This window comes from Naegleria lovaniensis, assembly GCF_003324165.1.
Source record: "Naegleria lovaniensis strain ATCC 30569 chromosome Unknown tig020, whole genome shotgun sequence".
Taxonomy (NCBI): Eukaryota; Heterolobosea; class Eutetramitea; order Acrasida; family Naegleriidae; genus Naegleria; species Naegleria lovaniensis.
This window is the reverse complement of record NW_025407842.1, coordinates 28,081-46,299: the sequence shown is the minus strand read 5'-3', so window position 1 is coordinate 46,299 and position 18,219 is coordinate 28,081. Positions and strand designations below refer to the sequence as shown.

General features: G+C 37.7%; 11 protein-coding genes across 11 annotated transcripts; 8 read left to right on the top strand and 3 right to left on the bottom strand.

The window, feature by feature from the left end:
- Positions 1–11: 11 nt before the first annotated feature.
- Positions 12–1,155, top strand: C9374_004082 (uncharacterized protein; the record flags this gene model as incomplete). The annotated part of the gene is made up of 2 exons (XM_044693682.1): positions 12–421; positions 489–1,155. The coding sequence occupies 2 exons, from the start codon at positions 12–14 to the stop codon at positions 1,153–1,155; spliced, it is 1,077 nt and encodes a 358-aa protein (XP_044549090.1).
- A 66-nt stretch (positions 1,156–1,221) lies between these two features.
- On the bottom strand, positions 1,222–4,220 carry C9374_004081 (uncharacterized protein; the record flags this gene model as incomplete). The annotated part of the gene is made up of 2 exons (XM_044693681.1): positions 1,222–2,825; positions 2,882–4,220. The coding sequence occupies 2 exons, from the start codon at positions 4,218–4,220 to the stop codon at positions 1,222–1,224; spliced, it is 2,943 nt and encodes a 980-aa protein (XP_044549089.1).
- Positions 4,221–5,434: 1,214 nt separating this feature from the next.
- Positions 5,435–7,764, top strand: C9374_004080 (uncharacterized protein; the record flags this gene model as incomplete). Its single annotated transcript, XM_044693680.1, has 2 exons — positions 5,435–7,228; positions 7,291–7,764. 2 exons carry the CDS (start codon positions 5,435–5,437, stop codon positions 7,762–7,764), a joined length of 2,268 nt encoding a protein of 755 aa, XP_044549088.1.
- A 35-nt stretch (positions 7,765–7,799) lies between these two features.
- C9374_004079 (uncharacterized protein) lies at positions 7,800–9,114 on the top strand (the record flags this gene model as incomplete). The annotated part of the gene is made up of 2 exons (XM_044693678.1): positions 7,800–8,524; positions 8,580–9,114. The coding sequence occupies 2 exons, from the start codon at positions 7,800–7,802 to the stop codon at positions 9,112–9,114; spliced, it is 1,260 nt and encodes a 419-aa protein (XP_044549087.1).
- Positions 9,115–9,149: 35 nt separating this feature from the next.
- C9374_004078 (uncharacterized protein) lies at positions 9,150–10,166 on the bottom strand (the record flags this gene model as incomplete). Its single annotated transcript, XM_044693677.1, has 1 exon — positions 9,150–10,166. One exon carries the CDS (start codon positions 10,164–10,166, stop codon positions 9,150–9,152), a length of 1,017 nt encoding a protein of 338 aa, XP_044549086.1.
- Positions 10,167–10,444: 278 nt separating this feature from the next.
- On the top strand, positions 10,445–11,478 carry C9374_004077 (uncharacterized protein; the record flags this gene model as incomplete). The annotated part of the gene is made up of 4 exons (XM_044693676.1): positions 10,445–10,515; positions 10,590–11,201; positions 11,257–11,261; positions 11,321–11,478. 4 exons carry the CDS (start codon positions 10,445–10,447, stop codon positions 11,476–11,478), a joined length of 846 nt encoding a protein of 281 aa, XP_044549085.1.
- A 41-nt stretch (positions 11,479–11,519) lies between these two features.
- On the top strand, positions 11,520–12,404 carry C9374_004076 (uncharacterized protein; the record flags this gene model as incomplete). Its single annotated transcript, XM_044693675.1, has 2 exons — positions 11,520–12,016; positions 12,068–12,404. The coding sequence occupies 2 exons, from the start codon at positions 11,520–11,522 to the stop codon at positions 12,402–12,404; spliced, it is 834 nt and encodes a 277-aa protein (XP_044549084.1).
- A 745-nt stretch (positions 12,405–13,149) lies between these two features.
- On the top strand, positions 13,150–13,524 carry C9374_004075 (uncharacterized protein; the record flags this gene model as incomplete). The annotated part of the gene is made up of 1 exon (XM_044693674.1): positions 13,150–13,524. The coding sequence occupies one exon, from the start codon at positions 13,150–13,152 to the stop codon at positions 13,522–13,524; it is 375 nt and encodes a 124-aa protein (XP_044549083.1).
- A 412-nt stretch (positions 13,525–13,936) lies between these two features.
- Positions 13,937–15,457, top strand: C9374_004074 (uncharacterized protein; the record flags this gene model as incomplete). Its single annotated transcript, XM_044693673.1, has 2 exons — positions 13,937–14,991; positions 15,112–15,457. 2 exons carry the CDS (start codon positions 13,937–13,939, stop codon positions 15,455–15,457), a joined length of 1,401 nt encoding a protein of 466 aa, XP_044549082.1.
- Positions 15,458–15,489: 32 nt separating this feature from the next.
- On the top strand, positions 15,490–16,430 carry C9374_004073 (uncharacterized protein; the record flags this gene model as incomplete). Its single annotated transcript, XM_044693672.1, has 2 exons — positions 15,490–15,835; positions 15,898–16,430. The coding sequence occupies 2 exons, from the start codon at positions 15,490–15,492 to the stop codon at positions 16,428–16,430; spliced, it is 879 nt and encodes a 292-aa protein (XP_044549081.1).
- A 92-nt stretch (positions 16,431–16,522) lies between these two features.
- Positions 16,523–17,992, bottom strand: C9374_004072 (uncharacterized protein; the record flags this gene model as incomplete). The annotated part of the gene is made up of 2 exons (XM_044693671.1): positions 16,523–17,624; positions 17,784–17,992. 2 exons carry the CDS (start codon positions 17,990–17,992, stop codon positions 16,523–16,525), a joined length of 1,311 nt encoding a protein of 436 aa, XP_044549080.1.
- Between the last annotated feature and the right edge of the window lie 227 nt (positions 17,993–18,219).

Here is an 18,219-nt window from a genome sequence, read left to right as displayed (position 1 = left end):
ATTCCAGTAATATGAGCAGTCCAATAGACAATACCAATATACCACCGCCTCCTACCTTCTCTCCTCCTCATCATATTCAAGCGATCGTGAATGCCTCAATCTTTCTCATCTTGTATTTGATTTTACAAATTTCCATTATTGTGTTTGCATGTCGAGGATGGAAAATCATGCAACGAAATCAACGAGTGTTGTATGTTTTGGTAGGAGTGTTTGTTGCATTGCAAATGCTTGGTGTTGGTGCTGAATTGATTCATAATGCTGCTATTCTGAGTGTCGTGACAGAATCATCACAATTTCCGAATTCTAATTTGAATTCTGGAAATGTTTCAATTCTGGCATCTGTTTCAAATCTGATTGCATTCTTGAAATTGTTACAATTGCAAAATTTGTTCATTCTCATGTCATTCATTCAGAATATTTTGTAAGTATTCGACTTGTCAAGTTATAACACTTGTGACATTTGGTCTCCAAAACTGGAATTCGCTCAGTTTGACAACATTACATCGAGCAGGTGGATTATCCAAGCAAGTGTATCTTCTACTTCAAATCATCCTCAATATATTAACCATTCTATTGACCTTACTTTCATATGCAGCATTTCTCACTGCGTTCATCATGAGAATAGTACAAGAGGCTTCAAATATCCAATTAGATCGAGTGTTAGTTGAAGCCTTTGGAAAATTGGGAGTTTCTGTCTATTTCTTTTCCTTATTTGTGAATACATGTATCTTCGTGTTGATTAGCATTCGATTGTTTTATGTGGTCAAGACACGACGTTCGTCCTCTTCTCAAGTCAAGCATACACATGCAATATTTCGAATATTGAATCAACCATTGACCAAAATAGTTGGTCTATTGTTTGGAATGATATTGAGCGCGTTGTGTTTTTGTTTGGGAGTTTTGGGTCTTCTCGTGGCTCTTGCTGATTACAATGTGTTGATGGTCTATTACTTTTTTAGTGATTTTGGTGTGTTGATTTTTGCAATCATGGTTCTCATGTTGTACAATCCATTGACCAATGCTTCATCATCGTCAGAAAAACAGACCATTGTGACCCCTAAAGCTTCTCCTGCTACACGTGAACAGCAGCAGCAGCAACCGAATAATCCATCGAAAAATGAATCTCATGAAGTAGGCGTTTCGTCCAAAGTATGAATTGTGTATACCACGAAAAAGTTTGTATTCAAAACATGTTAATGTATTGGAGTTGTGGATATTCTATTACAAATGATGTCCATAAAGAGAATGTATCATGGAATAGTGATTCCAATGTTCTCCTTGGTTCAATGTCAATTCTTTATCCATTCGAATAATCCAGGGATAGCAAACAACATAACAGAATTCTATTCGCTCTTCCGATGTGTATGTTGGGGAATGTGCTATTCTCATCCATGTTATGACTTTCTTCAAGCATGCATCGAATGGTAAAGGTGCAAATTGTGTCTTGTAAATTTCCAGCGCAAAGAATGCTCTTGAATCATTGGGTCTTTCTTGTTTGACGAGCATGGGTATCAATTGTTTGTTGAGAGCTTTGTTATTTCGATTTTTAGGGTTTAGTTCTAGTAATCGTTTGTATTCTTTTTTGTAATTTTCTGAGTATTGCTGGTGACAGTTCAAAAATTCATCTACGTCTTGGATTGTCAATTCGTTGTTTTCTGTTTCTGGTGAAAATCTTGTGACATATGTTTTTACAAACGCGTTCTTGTCACATGTGCCACCAAAGACACCAAACTTTTGAGAATATTTCTGAAACAGCTTTTTCAATTTCGTCTCGAATCGATCTTCACCCAAATTATTCAGTAACTTTGGCGACATTATTAAATTCTTCATATTCTTTGTTTCTAATGTCTTAAGGTCTTTGTGTTGATTAGTTTTTTGTTCGTCTATAGAAGCAGTGTGATAGATAGCAAGTTTTTGTTCCTCCTCCTCTACAAGTTGCCGGCAAAACAAGTTTGCTTCGATTTTTGAATAAAAGAGTCCTGTTTGGCTGTCTCTCTTGAAGAAGTACAGGGCTTGTTCCTTTCTTGATTCTTCATAGCTGAGATTCGCGGAGTTTTCACTATAACCATTAAACAGTTTCTTCACTTCATGGTTGTAATTAATGAAGGTCTTTGCATTAGAGTCAAATTGTTCAACAAGGTTTGGATCAAAGAGAATGCTATAAATGTCACCATCAAGATCACCACCTCCCATCCACTGTTGAGGAGCACCTGTTTTAGAAAATACAATTGAATTTTCTGAAGAATTCAAAAATTCGTGGTTGCTCCATGTTTTCACAACCAATTTTCGAATATCATGCTGATGTGCTAACGGATATCTGAATACAAGAACATTCTTTAAGGAGCATAGTTTGGCGTTTCCTAAAATTCTTCTCATGTAGGAGCTTGAAATAAAGACTTCATTTTCTTTGAGTGTTTCGCTCTCATCAGGCACGCCCTTCAAATTCACACAATAAGGATATGGAATACTTCCATTCAAGTCATCATTCATGTCAAGCGCATTCACTCTCTCTAAAAGCTTTTTTTGAATACATCTCTGTAAGAAAGGGCTATCTAAGGGATGACCACTTGCAATAAGAGTTCGTATCATGATATAGAGCTCGCTCACGGATGCAGCAGAGTCATCATTGAGTCCAAAAAGGTCATTCAACAGCTCCTGTCGATCTGCCGATTTCTCTTCAAGTTCTTTCAAATATTTTTCGTAGAGCTCAAGAAAATATTTCGTAATAGTAGGTTGAACATAAGAAGGGCTTAGCTTGAGCAACATTTGAATGACAAAACGAGAAATTCTTCCTGGACCTCCACGAACAGGATCTTTGCCAGCAGCTACGCTCAAAACATCAAAATAGTTGTAAATCAGCTCCTCTCCAGATCTCTCAAACCTTCAAATGAAACGAAATACAAGCAAGAAGAGAGTCTCAAGTCAGCGAAAATTCTGGAAATTCTTGTAAAGGACTTCTCCAATACTTCTCTAGAGTTACGAGGGTACTCTTGGATATAGTCACGAGGAGTTTGTGCCGAAGTTTGATCCTTCTTGCAACATTGTCCAACTCTTGGACAACATTTGTCTTTGGTGTCACGTTCCCATTCAGATGTTAACATTGGTAAATATTCCACTGCCTTTGGTGTTAACAGCCCACATAGTAAATGTTCATATCCTGCTTGTTTCAACCGTTTACCGAGTGGAGAATCCAGCAACCATTTGAATGCCTCTTGAGAAGGCTCTTTGTAGATATCGTCTTTAGAACCTCTATCGTAACCTTCAAGCTGTCCAGTACACAGTGGGAATGCAGTGGTGTTCAAGGAGGATTTGTCAACCTCAGAGAAATCAATAGAAGCTGGATCCTTAATAACATTATTCTGCTGCCCTTCCACGACTGCAGTGGTAGAGGTTGATGGAGCTGTCGTTTCCAGTTCATGTGACGAGTTGCCAGCATGATTGCCAATTCCATCATGAGAGTCGTTATTATTAATGATCGACTCCTCATCATCACGATGGTTGGATGCTAGGAGAGTCTTGGTGTCTTTCTTTCTGGAAGGCGAAGAACTACTACTTGGATGAGCCAGTAATTTCAACTTGGCAGACAGAATTCCTACCGTGGGTGAAGAAGGAAGGATCAATAAGAGCTGAAATGCTTCATTCCTAATGTTGTAATATTTCTCATTACCTACAAGAAAATCGTTCTTGTTTTGACCTGGATTGATTTCGGCGGTAATGAGTTTGCTCTTTGGGGTTACATTTGTCAATACTTGGAACGAATCATTCTCTTTGATACCAATGAAGAGTAGAGCGTCCTTAAGATGATCAACAGCAGTCTCAGGAAACACGATAGAGTTTTTGCTGCTCGTGTAGAATACGTTTTTGTCACAACGGAACGAGGCGTCCTCTTTTCCAACTGAAGGCAATTTCATGTCATTGATCAGCTTCAAATTATTGATCAGATCCTTTGGAAACTCAATTCGAGTCATGTTGGTATCATCATGAATCACGGCAACATTGCTGAAGGAAGAGCACGAATCAGTGACCTCGTTCATTTGTTGTTGAACATGGCCAGTGTGCTTGGTTTGTTTCTCCAATTTGTTCATCAGAGGAGTTAAGAGGTCCATGACTCTACCTAATGTTTGATGGATCTCGGTGCAGTTGATATTTGCTGATGATGGTGTGGAGTCTTGTGACGTCTCGTTGACACCAGCCAAAGGTTGATCGTGGTTGTCTATCATTTGAAATTTCGACAAGGTGTTGCTAATTTTTTTGTGGTAGAACCAGAATTCCTGACGCGGTCGTGATCTTTAACGCCTCGGATTGAATTCACAAGTCGTCGCCATAAAAAGCAGCGCCAATAGAAATGAGGCGCAACCTATTTTACAACGAATGAAGGCTCCGTTCGAGATCTCTCAACTCACTGGTTGAATTGGACTCTTAGACAGCTAAATCCCCTTGTGCTTGCTTCGAAATATACATCGATGTGTGAAATCACAGAGGTCGAAATCAACATGAATCTGGTTGTGGTTGTCGTCAAAATCAAGTCGAACATGGTAAACATCTCAACCAGTAAAACAAAATGGCATTAGAAGCGTCTATCTCAATATTCACAACCACGGCTGCTCCAAACGTCACCAACGGCACTAATACAACCACACCGAACAATACTGTACAATTTTCTTCATCTCTTCCTCATCATGTTCAGGCAGTTGTAAACTCCTCACTTTTCCTGTTGGCCAACAATTCTCGCTCTTGCTGATCACGATTGCATGTCTTGTCATACGGGATGGAGGGAAATGAAAAGAAATCAGAAAATTCTATACGTTCTGGTTGGAACTTTTGTAGGTCTTCAAATACTGGCCATTGCCATGGAATTGATCCATGACAGTACTGTATTGTGTGTTTTGGCACAAAATTCAAATTACATGCCAAAACACTTTGCAGCGGATATGTCACCTGTGAAAAAGCATCCATTCTAACAAACCTGATTTCATTATTGAAATTGTTGCAATTGAAAAATTTGTTCATTCTCAGAAAAAGTGTTTTTGTTTGGCCGTATTAGGTTTGGTTGTTTCTGTACAAAATTATAATATTTTGATGGCCTATTACTTTTTCAGCGATTTTATCCACAACCAATTCATCCACGAGACCCATTGTTTCCGAGAGTCATGTAGGCATACCACATCAACCAGTACAAGGAAGAACATTCGGAAGTTCATTCCATCTGCCAAACAAGTCCCATTGATGTTTCATTAGATCGATATTAGCTGAACAATCCCAATAGCATTTTAATAATTGATGATTGTTGTTGAATTGAACAACTAATGTCATCACAAGAAAAATTAAGATATTTTGGGATCGCCCCACACGCCCAACGGCAATTTTTTTTCCAATTTAAAATTTTATTAAAAAAATATTGTACATTCAAATAGCTTGGCCACACGAGACAACAATGAACCATGGTGATCCCGAAGACGAGGTCATCATCAAAACTGAAAATTTAAAACCCTCTTCAACACAAGATAAAAATTTGAGGAACGAACGGAACCCGATAGTACATCCACCACCACAACAACCAATTTTTCAACAACGTAGCTCACATGTGCCTCCAATTCCTCCGTCGTCCTTTCGTCCATTCGCTGCACAGCAAGAAATCGGATGGATTGATACTCCGCTGGATCATGACGATGATGAGCAACATCAACATTTCTTGTTATCCTCGCACAACGGCGGTAGTACAACTGTAAATACCAATCCCTATGCCATTCCATTTTCTTCAAGTCATTTGAATCATTCACGACGAAATAGAAACAGTCCTAAAAATAATTCTAATACAGATAATCATCAAGTACATGATGATTTTCAATTATCTGCAACTCAGCAATTCAATTCAAATTCGAAATCTTCCTCGTTGTTTACATCAGTGGGTCTGAGACAACAAGAGGTAAATATTGAACAGCAAAACGAAGAGAATGAAACACTTCAGGTGTCACATCAGGCTCCAATTAACAAGTTGAGTGTTAATTTGTTGGTCCAAATATTTTCATTTCTTTGTGACCAGTTGGAGGAAAAGGAAGAGGACGCTGCAACAGCACAAGATATTTACAACGAGGATGACGACGATGACGAAATTGAACTCGAAGATTCACAAACATCCCTCGACACAGCCAAAAATACCATGTTGAATGCATCTCATTCATTGGAGGAATTGGTAATTGATGGCGGCTCCAATAGATCTTCTTCTGAGAAAACTCGGATTAATTCTCCAAAAAAGACACCCAATAAGAGAGACTCGGCTAAATATTATTCAGAATTTGGAATTGAGGATGAGGATGAAGAATTGACAACGGATTGGATCAGCTCCGGACTACTCAGCTCAAAGAAATCTGGTGGAGGTGACGACGAGAATGTTATACCACAAGATAGCGTTAACAAAATTAGACGGAGCATTTCAGTTCCATCTATATCCCTTTTAGTGTCGAAAAACTTTACAGACCATTCAAGAAGTAAGGATGACAGTTCGATCACACAAAAATCATCGACTAGTGCGGCTGCTCACTCTGAAAAAAAACCAGGCAAACCTGTCACATGGAAAAGCTTGAAAAAACAAAATGCCAAAGAGCAAGCCAAACTAAAGAACAGGTGCGAAAGATTCATGGTTTCTCACGCCAAAAAGAGGCATACATGGATTCATTACGGAAATGCAAATATTAGTCTCGTTTGCAAAAAGTGGTATATTGCCTCCTGTCATAACAACGTATGGGCGCTTTCGTGTGTCATGCTATTTCTGCATTTGACACGTTTTTCTGTTACGTTTAGAAGTTACGACACTGATGTGTTACAGCGCATGCTCTCGACATATTATTCAAAACCAAAGCGAACAGAGGAGATTCGCAAAAAACTACAAGTACTATGTGATTATTTACTGCCCACGAAAAGCGTATTTATGGACACAGTCATTCATGTGAACAATAAGCAGTTCAGCGTAGAACATTTAAATGCGTTTAGCACCAAGTTGACGCAAGAATTATCGAAACGAGCAAGTGTCATGAGAGATACGGTACAAGCACTTGACAAACGAATTACAGACACAGCCAATACATGGTCTGAGAAATTGGAACATCATATTTCTCAAAACAAAATTTCTAACACTCTACTGGGTCATGATATTCAGACATCATCTCCCTTGCAATACCAAGGTGGAGTGACTCTGGAAGAAGTATCATTTGAGTCTGCTCCCACAACTGTCTCGATGACGAACATAATGAGGAACAACCAACTGTCACACATGACAATTATACTTTGGAGACTGAAAATGTTAAACCTTTAGAGCACGGTCAAGTGAATAATAACCAAGACGAACGTCATGTCACTGACGATCGAATTCTTTCGTCACAATCACCTCAACAGTACAGTACCACTCCCAATGAGGAGGGCAATTTTGAGGTCATTCCTTCACCAACAGAAATTGGTAATGAAATTATTGAGAATCATAGAAAGAGACGCACACTATCCAAACGATTTTCCACCCGCCATTCCAAAATTAATTTCAAAAACATTATTGATGACGATGGAATGGATGACAGCATTCTTGACCAAACAGCCGATTTGTTGTCTTCACAGAAAAATATGAAAATATCTAAGAGAAAATCATCATCATCCTTCAACCAACTACCAGACGATGACTTGTCAAATTTAAACCTTTACTCCAATCGATATCGATTTTTTAAAGACACATTCATTGAAATGAAAAAATTCAACAATTTGAATTTGAGAGATTAGCTAAACTGAATTACAATAGCAAGAACCCTCCAGAAATGAAACAAAGAGTCTCATTTCTCCTGAAAAATGCATTTCCAGAAATGTTGAGTACCATTCTAGTGACCCTCTTCCTCTTCTCGTACTTGGGAACTATCATTGCCATGCTCGCTTCTCCATCCTTGTACTGGCCAACCATTTTATTTTGTATTTGGGCCATTGTCTATTTCTTGGTGTGGACGGTGGTTTGGGTTTCTAGTTTTATACTGTATGGAAAAATTCAAATTAGACTTAATCCACAACGAAATGTTGCATCTTCAGATGATCAAATGACAGAGAGTTTACTTATTGATGAAAATCAACAAGGTATGGGTGAATTGAAAGAACTCTTTCTGTGGATCAAAAGTTGGGTGACGTCACGATCTCCTCCCAGAGAGTTGGTAGAAGAACATACCATTGTAGGTCACAAGTTTGATGCTGCTGATGAAGGATGGTTCTATTTGCGACGTTTACAATTGAAGCTTGCTGATCATGCAGCATACTATCATCTCATTGGAGTAATTTTTGTAGTGCCAGTCCTGATTATTTTACTAGTCTATTTCTTAATGATGTATTTTGAAGTTTCTGGATGGCTTGGGGTTTTTGCTTTACCCTGCTTTATTTATTTTGTTGCTAGTATTATTTCGTTGCTACTCTTTTTAATTGCAGTTTGGGATAGTATTGTTTTTCTCACAAAAAAGTATATTTTTTATGACTTGACAGAGACTGTGAAACGACAATTGAGGTATGTTGTAGTGTTTTTTATAATGCAAACTTTTCGAAATCACTATCAATTGTAGAGTCATTTCTTTAAGAAATTGGCCCTTCATGCTTGCGTATGGAGCATCCATGAGCTTTTTATTGTTTTGGTTTTTAATTGGATTTGCCTCCTTTTTGGACGGGCACGATACATTATTTATTGAGGACGACATTAGTAGCAAGACACAACAACATGTCACAAATTTCATGACCATCTCTACCATCATGCAAGGACAACCTCCTCCTCCGCCTCCATCCAGGTTCACGGATTTTTCTGGGATTGGCTACACGTTCATTCCTCTGTATTTGGCTGAAATTTTGACCATTGTCATTTATTTCCTTGGACTAATTTTCAAAAGCTCTTACTACAAGTATTGGTTTTTACGAGGCGCTCTATTAAGCGTGGCATGTTGTATTGCTCAAATTTTAATTTCAGTGCTAGCAAATACTGAACTTGGACTGTTATGTATTCTTACGGTTGTCATTCCAGTTTTTGTGAGTTTTATCATGGTCGTTATTCCCCAATTAAGATATATGAAATTAGTGAGCTCTCGTTTTGCGTACTCACTCCATTAAATGAAAATTGTCACACCTCAAATGTTGATTTAACATTATTGTGAAGTGTCGCTATGGCTTGCAATCTTGCGTGACTTTGCCGGTTGGGAAGATTCTGAGGTTGATATTCTTTTGTTCGAGTCCTCTGATTTGTCAATTTCTTGTTCCTCCTCACCCATAATCGTTACATTGTATAAACCAGTCGTCATTATCACCAATGTCGATAAATGTTTCAAAAAACTTTTTGAAATAATTGTCAATATCCATGTTTTCCACTCTTTTCCATAGCAACTCCAGGGCGCGTTTGTATACAATTGAAACAGCCCAAAAGCCTCAACCCAACGCTTATCATTACCTACAACAGAAGAGATTTTTTTGAAAATCGAGGCTAAAATCAAAATCATTCTGGGTTTGGAAATGAAAAAGGCTGGCTTTTCTAAATACTTTGAAGGCTGGGAAGACCTTGTATACCTTTGTACTAATTGAGAAACCATGTTGAACAATACATATGGACTTGGAGGAGGTACAACAAAATCACTGTCGTCAAAATGGATATTATTATTTTGGAAATTGAAAGCAACTATATCAGTTCCGAAAGTGTAGTGTTGGCTTTGGTGAGAATACGAGATCGTTAAGCATTCTCGATCATCAACCTGTAAAATAAAATCCTCTTCATCCCCTAATATATACTTTTCAACAACAAGATTGGTTCCTTCAACCTCCTCATCTCGATTAATTTCGCTTATCAAAAAGTCAATCAAACAATGTTCTTGGCATGCTTCTGGAAAATATTTATCCATAAACACCAATAAAGCAGATGGTCCTTTAGGGTCAGTTTGTTTCAGCTTTTGAACGAGATTGGTTAATTCTTTTTCATGATAACACTCTTCCCGAGTACAATTTCTCAAAAATTGCAACAATTCATACGCTGTTTCATAATCAATATTACATAAAATTTGATAATGATATCTTTCGGTGATATTTTCATGATTGCTACCAAACACTCGTTCCGCTTCGGTCGTTGGCAAGATTAAATCATGTTCATTGATCATGATGGTGGTTTTTGAATTCATTTTTTGGTATTGTAAAATTAAATTCCGTGTAAATTGTCTTGTGGATTTTCTTGAAACAGTTTGATTTTACAAGACTGTCTTCCTTTCCTCTGAAAAATTCCAAGAGCAAGCTAGCTTGACACTCGGATGCATCCCTTAACGGAAATGGACCTTGTGTTCATGTAGCTCTCATTTCATCCATCAACAACAACCTTCAACCGAATTCCAAACAAAACATACCTTTAAAAAAAAAAGGACAACGACGTTACAAGCTGCTGCGAGACCCTATCAAAAACAAAATGAAAACTCGTTCCATGGTGGCTGAATGGCCACATGCTGTCAACATGTGCATCTTGATCTTCATGATCTTGTTGGTGCACAGTTTGCATGCAGAAGTGTCCATTTATGTTTCTGTTTCGAGAGGAAATGACACTGTAAATACAGGTCTTTCTCCTCCTCCCCATTTCAGACGTTACAAAAAGCAGCGAATACTGTGACCTCTCTTAAAAACGTCGCTACAAATAATGATACCTACATCGTGTATATTGAAGAAGGTCGTTATTGGATCACTTCTACCATTACCATTCCAAGACCCAATCGATACAATGACGCTTCTTCTCGTGTCATTTGGAAACCTTGGAATGAGAATCATCAAGTAGTCATTACAGGAGGAGTTCCCTTGCCAGTGAAATTATGGTCGTTGGTCACTGAATATAATAATCCACAAGTGTTTGACATGTTACCTCCCAGTGCAAGAGGAAAAGTTTTACAATTGAATTTAACACAAGCTGGATTGTTCAAAAGTCAATTAATTCCATTGAATCGAACAGGATTTTATAGTGGAATTCAAGCGTCGAATGAATTGTTTTACAAGGGGAAAGCTTTCTATTGGGCACGTTATCCCAACAAGTTGCCAGATGAAACAGAGAGTTTTTTGAAAATTTCGTTCACCAACGGAGGGAATCGAGTGGATTTTGATGCGTCCAAGAGTGAGAATAGAAACAAGTGGCCACTTGAAAAACGTCCTTTTGCATTTGGTTTTTGGTATTATGATTGGTAAGTGTGTGAACAAACAAACTTGGATCAATTTAAATGATGGACATGTGCTTAGGGCTGGTAAGTTTCAATATACAAATGATATGAACCTTGTTGTTTGTGAATCACATCTCAAATAGAGGGCATTGAGGATTTACAAAATATAACTTCGAATGGAACTTTTCACTTTGTTCAATCTACCATCACTTATGGCGTTCAAAAGAATCAACGTTTTTTCCTGCTCAACTTTTTAAGTGAACTCGATCAAGAAGGAGAGTATATCTTCAAGATGAGATGATCTATGCCATTCCACATGGACCTCTCACTCACGACGACGACATGATTCTTTCTGTCACTGATCAAATTTTCACGGCACAAGCTCAGGCACAAGAATTTCATTCCATGCATTTAGAAATGTGTCGAGGATTTGCAATATCTGGATATGGCTCTTATTATGTCGTCAAAAATATGATCATTTCGAATACTGGAAATGCTGGCGTTCAAATTTCACAATGTCATTTCGGTTGTCAAATCGTGAATTCCACTTTTTACGAATTAGGACAAGGTGGATTAAATATTGGTGGAGGAGTTCGAGCCTATTTGAATGCAACCAATACGTTGATCATGAACAATACCATGTTTAATTTCACTCGAATTGGAAAGTGCTATCGTCCTGGTGTGAATATTTTGGGTGGAGTTGGTTACACAATTACACATAATGAAATTTATTCGGCAGATCATTCCGCCATTGTATATAAGGGCAACTATCATGACATTTCCTATAACAAGATTTATGATGTGTGTAAAATTGTTGGAGATGCTGGCGCGATTTATAGGTAAGTAATTGTTCACATTTCATAACTGTTATTAACATAAAACAAAATTAGTGGTCGAGATTGGACATTTAGAGGAAATACCATTCGCTATAATTTGATTGCGAAAAGTAGGGGACCTGGATTGTATGGTACAACTTGTTTGTATTTGGACGATCGTTACTCGAGTGCAGAAGTGTATGGTAACATTTTTTATGATTGTTATCGTGGAATTCAAGTAGGAGGAGGAAGAGACAATCATGTATTCAACAACATTTTTGTGAACAATACAATTAGTTTACAGGTTGATTGGAGAGTGAACACAACCGACATGTATCTTAAAATGTATTCGAATTTGATGGCTGTTCCTTATCAAAATTCCTTTTGGTCGAAAGCTTTTCCAAATTGGTAATATTTTAGATGACGATCCAACGTATCCAAAGAGAAACTTGATACATGATAATTTAATAGCAAAGGGAACTCCTGAATGTTTTGTAGATTCGCGTGCACGTCCCTATAACAACACTGTTGTGAACAATACCCTGAATATGGACATGTCATGGTTTGAAAATCCATTTGAAATGAATTTCAAACTTCGTGATGGAAATCCCTATGAAAATACTGGTCGATTTCCACGAATTCCATTTGAAGAAATTGGTTTGATCAAGTCACCACTCCACAACCTGAGAAACCTTTGCCGAGTAAGAGCACTGTGCTTGAAAAGAGTACTAACAGGGCTGTTTCCTTTGCTACAAACACACGCACATTCGCATGGCATGATTGGATGATATTATTAGTGTTTCTTCAGGGAATTATGATCATGTCTGCTTGGTTCCAATAGTAAAATTTGTTCTTTGGTACACGAGACAAATAAGGAAAAAATTCTTGCCTTAAAAAAATGTTTCAAGAAGGCAGCACGATGAAGTATTTCGGATATGAACCTTCGCAAGCAGATCTGACGCAACAACAACAGCAAGGAGGGACATTACCACATGTACTCCCAAAGCCTGGAATGTATTCCATGGATGTGTACGAGCCACCTCAGAGTCCTCATTATTTGTTCCTCAATCAATGATGCCGTCGTCATCATTTTCGTTGGCTTCCTCTGAGGCAATACACTCCCGACTGAGAATGTTGCAATACCAGCAACAACAAGTATGGCAACGCGTAATCAGAGGTCGCAAAGCAAGTACAAACCTCCAGTGAAATCCAATCCGTTATTGGATGGTTTGCAATTTGCTCCCATCGCCAGAAATTTACAAGTCTCTTCGATCTATATCTTATTCATTTGTGGCTTCACTGCATTGGTGATGATTCCTACAGATCCCATTTGGCTTTCCTACATTCCAGGAGCCTATTGTATTCTACTTTCCTTTGTATTGTATGTGTGGTGTTTTGTGAGCGAATTTAATAAGGAAGACAAACTCACAGTGGAAGAAATTCTCAATCCGAAGCAATGGCCACAACCATTGAGAAAGGTATTGAGTGCTATGAATCGAAACGAAGTGCAATGTGTACTGTGCTTTTTGTAAGTAGGGAGAGCTTGTGTATGAACATACATTTCTTTGATTTTTTTCAAATGACTGTAGCTTCTCAATATACTCCTTTTTTTGCGTCCAAACAGCCATCGCAGGAATGTGTTTAGTATTTTCCAGTATATTCTTCCTGGTTGCATCCATTCGAAAAGAAAAGCCTATCAAAATTACTGGAATTATCTAACGAGGATTTTCAGAGTTCTTTATTTAATTTTACATTCAATGAAGCCCATCCTTTACTCTGGAACAATCGTCATCAAGTTGTTGTAGAACATGTCCATTAGACAATAAACACTAATGAGCTGTTCATTGAATTTCCCTGTATTCATTTCGTGCAACATCTCAAAAACGAAAAAGGATTTAATAATAGAATCGTATTGGAAGAACGATTGATCCATGAAAAAATAATATGCAACCACACCATCATCATCAGTACCAACAGTCGCCCAATAATACCAACAACTCGAATCCATTAAATTATCAGCAATCGCCCTATTTTCGTCCTAACAACAACAACAACAATACCAACACTAACAATAATTTTTATCAACAAAAAGCAACCACCGCTCCCACTTTTATAAATAACCAACCACCATACTATCCCTATCAACAACCTACACAGCAACAACAACAACAAGTACCGGGATACGTGTATGGTTATCCAGTCCCTGTGGTAGCAAATAATAATTACGGTTATCCAAATAATAATCAAAACGTGGTGATCAATCAACAACTCAATCCAACAAATTATCCTCCCGTCGTGATGATGCAACCAACGAATAATCCACCATATGCGAATCAACCTCCTCCCCAACAATCATCAAGTAGCAGCAATAGCAGCAGTGGTAGCCGGAGAGTGATGGCCAAAACACTGGGATCGTTTGTTCTCTTGAAAGAAAAGCTCATCGGTTCGGGTGCCTATGCCGATGTCTATGAAGGCTATCATAGAGATACAAAAGAAAAGGTTGCCATCAAAGTCATTCAGAGAAACAAACTAAACGATCGTTTGATGCGCAATTTGGAATCTGAAATTACCTTGATGAAGAGAATTCAATCCGATTATGTGATCAAATTGTATGAAGTTCATCGTAGCAAAAGACACTATTATTTGATTGTTGAATTGTGTAGCGGTGGAGAACTTGGAAAGCTTCTCAAGAAGGGTAAATTACCCAAGTCCGTCACAACCATTGATGGTGGCGTTAAGGAGAGTATTGCAAAAAAATTCATTTATCACTTGTCGAAAGGAATGAAACAAATTTTGGACCAGAATTTGATTCATAGAGATTTGAAACCTGCAAACTTGTTATTGAGCAAGCCATTCCAAATATTGGAGCCAAACAAGAGCGACCTCTCCTACAAGGACGTTGATTTTGGATTTTTAAAGATTGCTGATTTTGGATTTGCACGTGAAATTGGTCCCAATGATTTGGCTCAAACCCTATGTGGTACTCCATTGTATATGGCGTAAGTTTTATGAAAATATTCATCAATATTAATGTTACATTGAAATGACAATACTATATTTGAAAATCATGCAAAATTTATGTATCCTCATTTGTTGAATGCCACACCCACATACAATAGACCAGAAATCTTATCCTCTCAAAGATACAATTATAAGGCTGATTTGTGGTCACTTGGAGCTATCATTTATGAGCTTTTATTTGGAAGACCACCTTATATGGCTGTCAATCAAATGGATTTATTGAATCAAATTAGAGCTCGTCCTCCTCCTTATCCCAATAATCCTACAGTTTATCCTCCTCTTGTGATTGATCTTATTAAGGGGTTGTTGCAAGCTGATCCCAATGTGCGGTTCACTTTTGAACAATTCTACAATCATCCATATCTGGTAGCTCTCAGGAAGGAGTTTGGAGACAATGAAGAATTCAATTCTCAAACACTCAACCAGCTCAAGAAGAATATATAGAAAATCCAAATGTTGTTACAAATAACAACTTGATGACCGATGTGAAACCATTTTCCAATCCCGTGAATGAAGAACAAGATGCTTCCAAATCGGAAGACAAGAATGATATCAATGATGACGAGGACGACGACAAGATGGCAACTCAGAAAACTGCAGTGGATCCAACATTGCCAGAAACAGCCAATACAAGTCAAGACAAAAAGACCTCAGGCATGAGTGACAATTCCAATGAGCCATCAAACAATGTCAGTGCTTCTCCAACACTCGACAATAACGCTTCGGATCAAGGCGCCAAGATCTTGATTATGGATAAACAAGTCTCGCCCAACGAAGCTCTCTACAACCAGGAATATCAATTGGAAAAGGTCATTGGATGTAGTAGTGACATTTGTTATCCTTCTATTATATTTGATTTCTCTTCGCTTCCTTGCAGTAACAAGTGTTTACAACTCTTGAGAAAATTGAAAATCAAGCCACAAGAGCTTGGTTCATTGCAGAAACAGCATTCATTATGGAAAAGAGCACCAAGTATGCAGAGGCATTTGGAATTTATGTCAAGGCAGGAATTATTCTTCATCAAGCTATTGAGACAATGAAAAATTTGGAAGTAGAATCTGAAAGGTCGAAAGCTCTTAGGTCTTTCCTAACGACCGTTTTACGAGATATTTTTGAACGTACTCTTGCCATTCAACAAGACAAGTTGAATAGCAGTATTAATAGCTCACAATCCCCTCAGAATGAAGTTGGTGTACATCAAATCTTGTACATGTATGCAATCCGAATTGCGCAAGAAGCAGCTTACAAAGAATATCTCAATTCCTCACAATGCACCAAAGAATGTCTTGCCATGTATATTAGAGCCAAGTACATTTTCGAATATTTAATTGAGGCTTCAGAAGAGTATTCTGAGAAAGTTGAGCTGAGAAACTTTTTAGCCAAGTTCACAGAAAGAATTAATTTCCTTGAGAATTAAAATTTGTATGATAATTTGTACTTTCAAATCTCACTGAATATCTCATTTTAGGGTCGTTGTGAATTGAAAAAGTGTACATTACTTTGGCCGGCCTACTTCTTCTCCATTTGCAAATGATTTTCTATTCGTTTCACCCTATTCTCAAGTGAATGCATTTCTGTGAGAATAATGTCCAATTTGTTGTCTACTGATGTTTTCATTTCTCTCAATTCTCGTAAAATCGTGTTAATGAGAGTATTTTGTTGATGCACGAGTATTGGAGAGGCACTTCCAAAAGGATCACCTCTAGGAGAATTATTCAAATAAGGCGTCACAGGCGTGGAAACATTTGGATCCTCTTGTATATGAATTTTTCTCATAAATTTCGTTAGTGAGATGTTCTCAAAATTTTCCAATGCATTCTTCTTAATGTTGCAAAAGAATATTCCACCCACTTGCTTCTCTCGCTCGCCAGAGAGGGCTTGAATGATTAAGACATTGTCCAAGCTTGGTTGTTGATGGCTAATGTCAAGTCCAAGTAATCGTTGATGCTTTTCAAGTCTTATTAATTGAGTTGTTGAATCGTTGGGCGATTTGTAGTTGTATTCAATGTATTCAAGCTGCGGTTCTGTCCTATTTGCTGTCACAATATGAAAGATTGAATTTTGAAGTCTGTCATGAACTCCATAAATCATATCTGGAAATTTAGTTAAAATACCAGTTTCTTCATTCGCAATCTTGATTTGATTTTGTTCCGCTTTGATAAAAATAATTTTGGAAGGAAATTTTTCATGATGTTCTTCTTCTTGATCATTTAGAATTCTGTTAGACAAGTCAAGTTCAGGTAGTATTAATGAATTATTTAGCAAAATAGGTTTGTTGTTGCGTATTGGCTTTTTAGAGAGTGTGACAACTTCATTTTCCTGAAGGGTAGTATTGCTCTCAACACAATAGGATGTCTCTTCGATCGAATTTTTCTGTACCAATGTAATGCCAGTGGTGGTTGCTTTGGTGACGCTCTTGATCGAGGAAGACTCTTCACGCAGAGGCAATTCAAGAACTCTATTGGAGGTCTCTTGTACAACAATCCATCCTTCTGCCTCAATTGCCAACAATTGTCTAATCCTTCCACCACACAATAATAAATTAGAAATTGGCTCAAATTTTCCCTTAGAATATGAAATTTTGTAAACTACTAGGCCATCCTCCCATATTCTATGTGAGAGTAGTAGTGTAAAATTTCAAACCAATAACGGTGTCATGAATGAAATGGGTTGAGTTGAAATATAAATTCAGTGAAATATTCCAAAATGTCCCAAAACGATGTCATGGTTGCAGCAATTGTTCTTTGAAATTTCTCAAATTCCAACTTACACACATAATAAATCCTGGATCGTGCTAGATTGTAACGCTCGTTTTCCATGTCTTTCAATACACATCAATGATTTCATACTGTCCTTATGTATCTTTTCCCATTTCATAATTTTTACACAATGATCGGTACAAATCACAAAATAAAAGAAGTGAATATTACTCTCTGTAATGCCTTCTTTCACTTGTACATGATTAATCGAGTCAGCCATGTCAGACTGGTGGTGGTTGGAGGAGCAGTTGTTGAATTCATGTCATTGGAATTTGTGGTTGGTTCGTTAGTATTTGGGTAATGTTCATGATCTTGACGAGTCGTCATTCCATCATGGTGATGATGATTCACTCCATCCGAGGAAGAATAATTCATTTCCACACTACATACTACTCTTCCAGCTTCAATAATCATAAAAACATTTTGATAGGTTGCATAAAACAATGA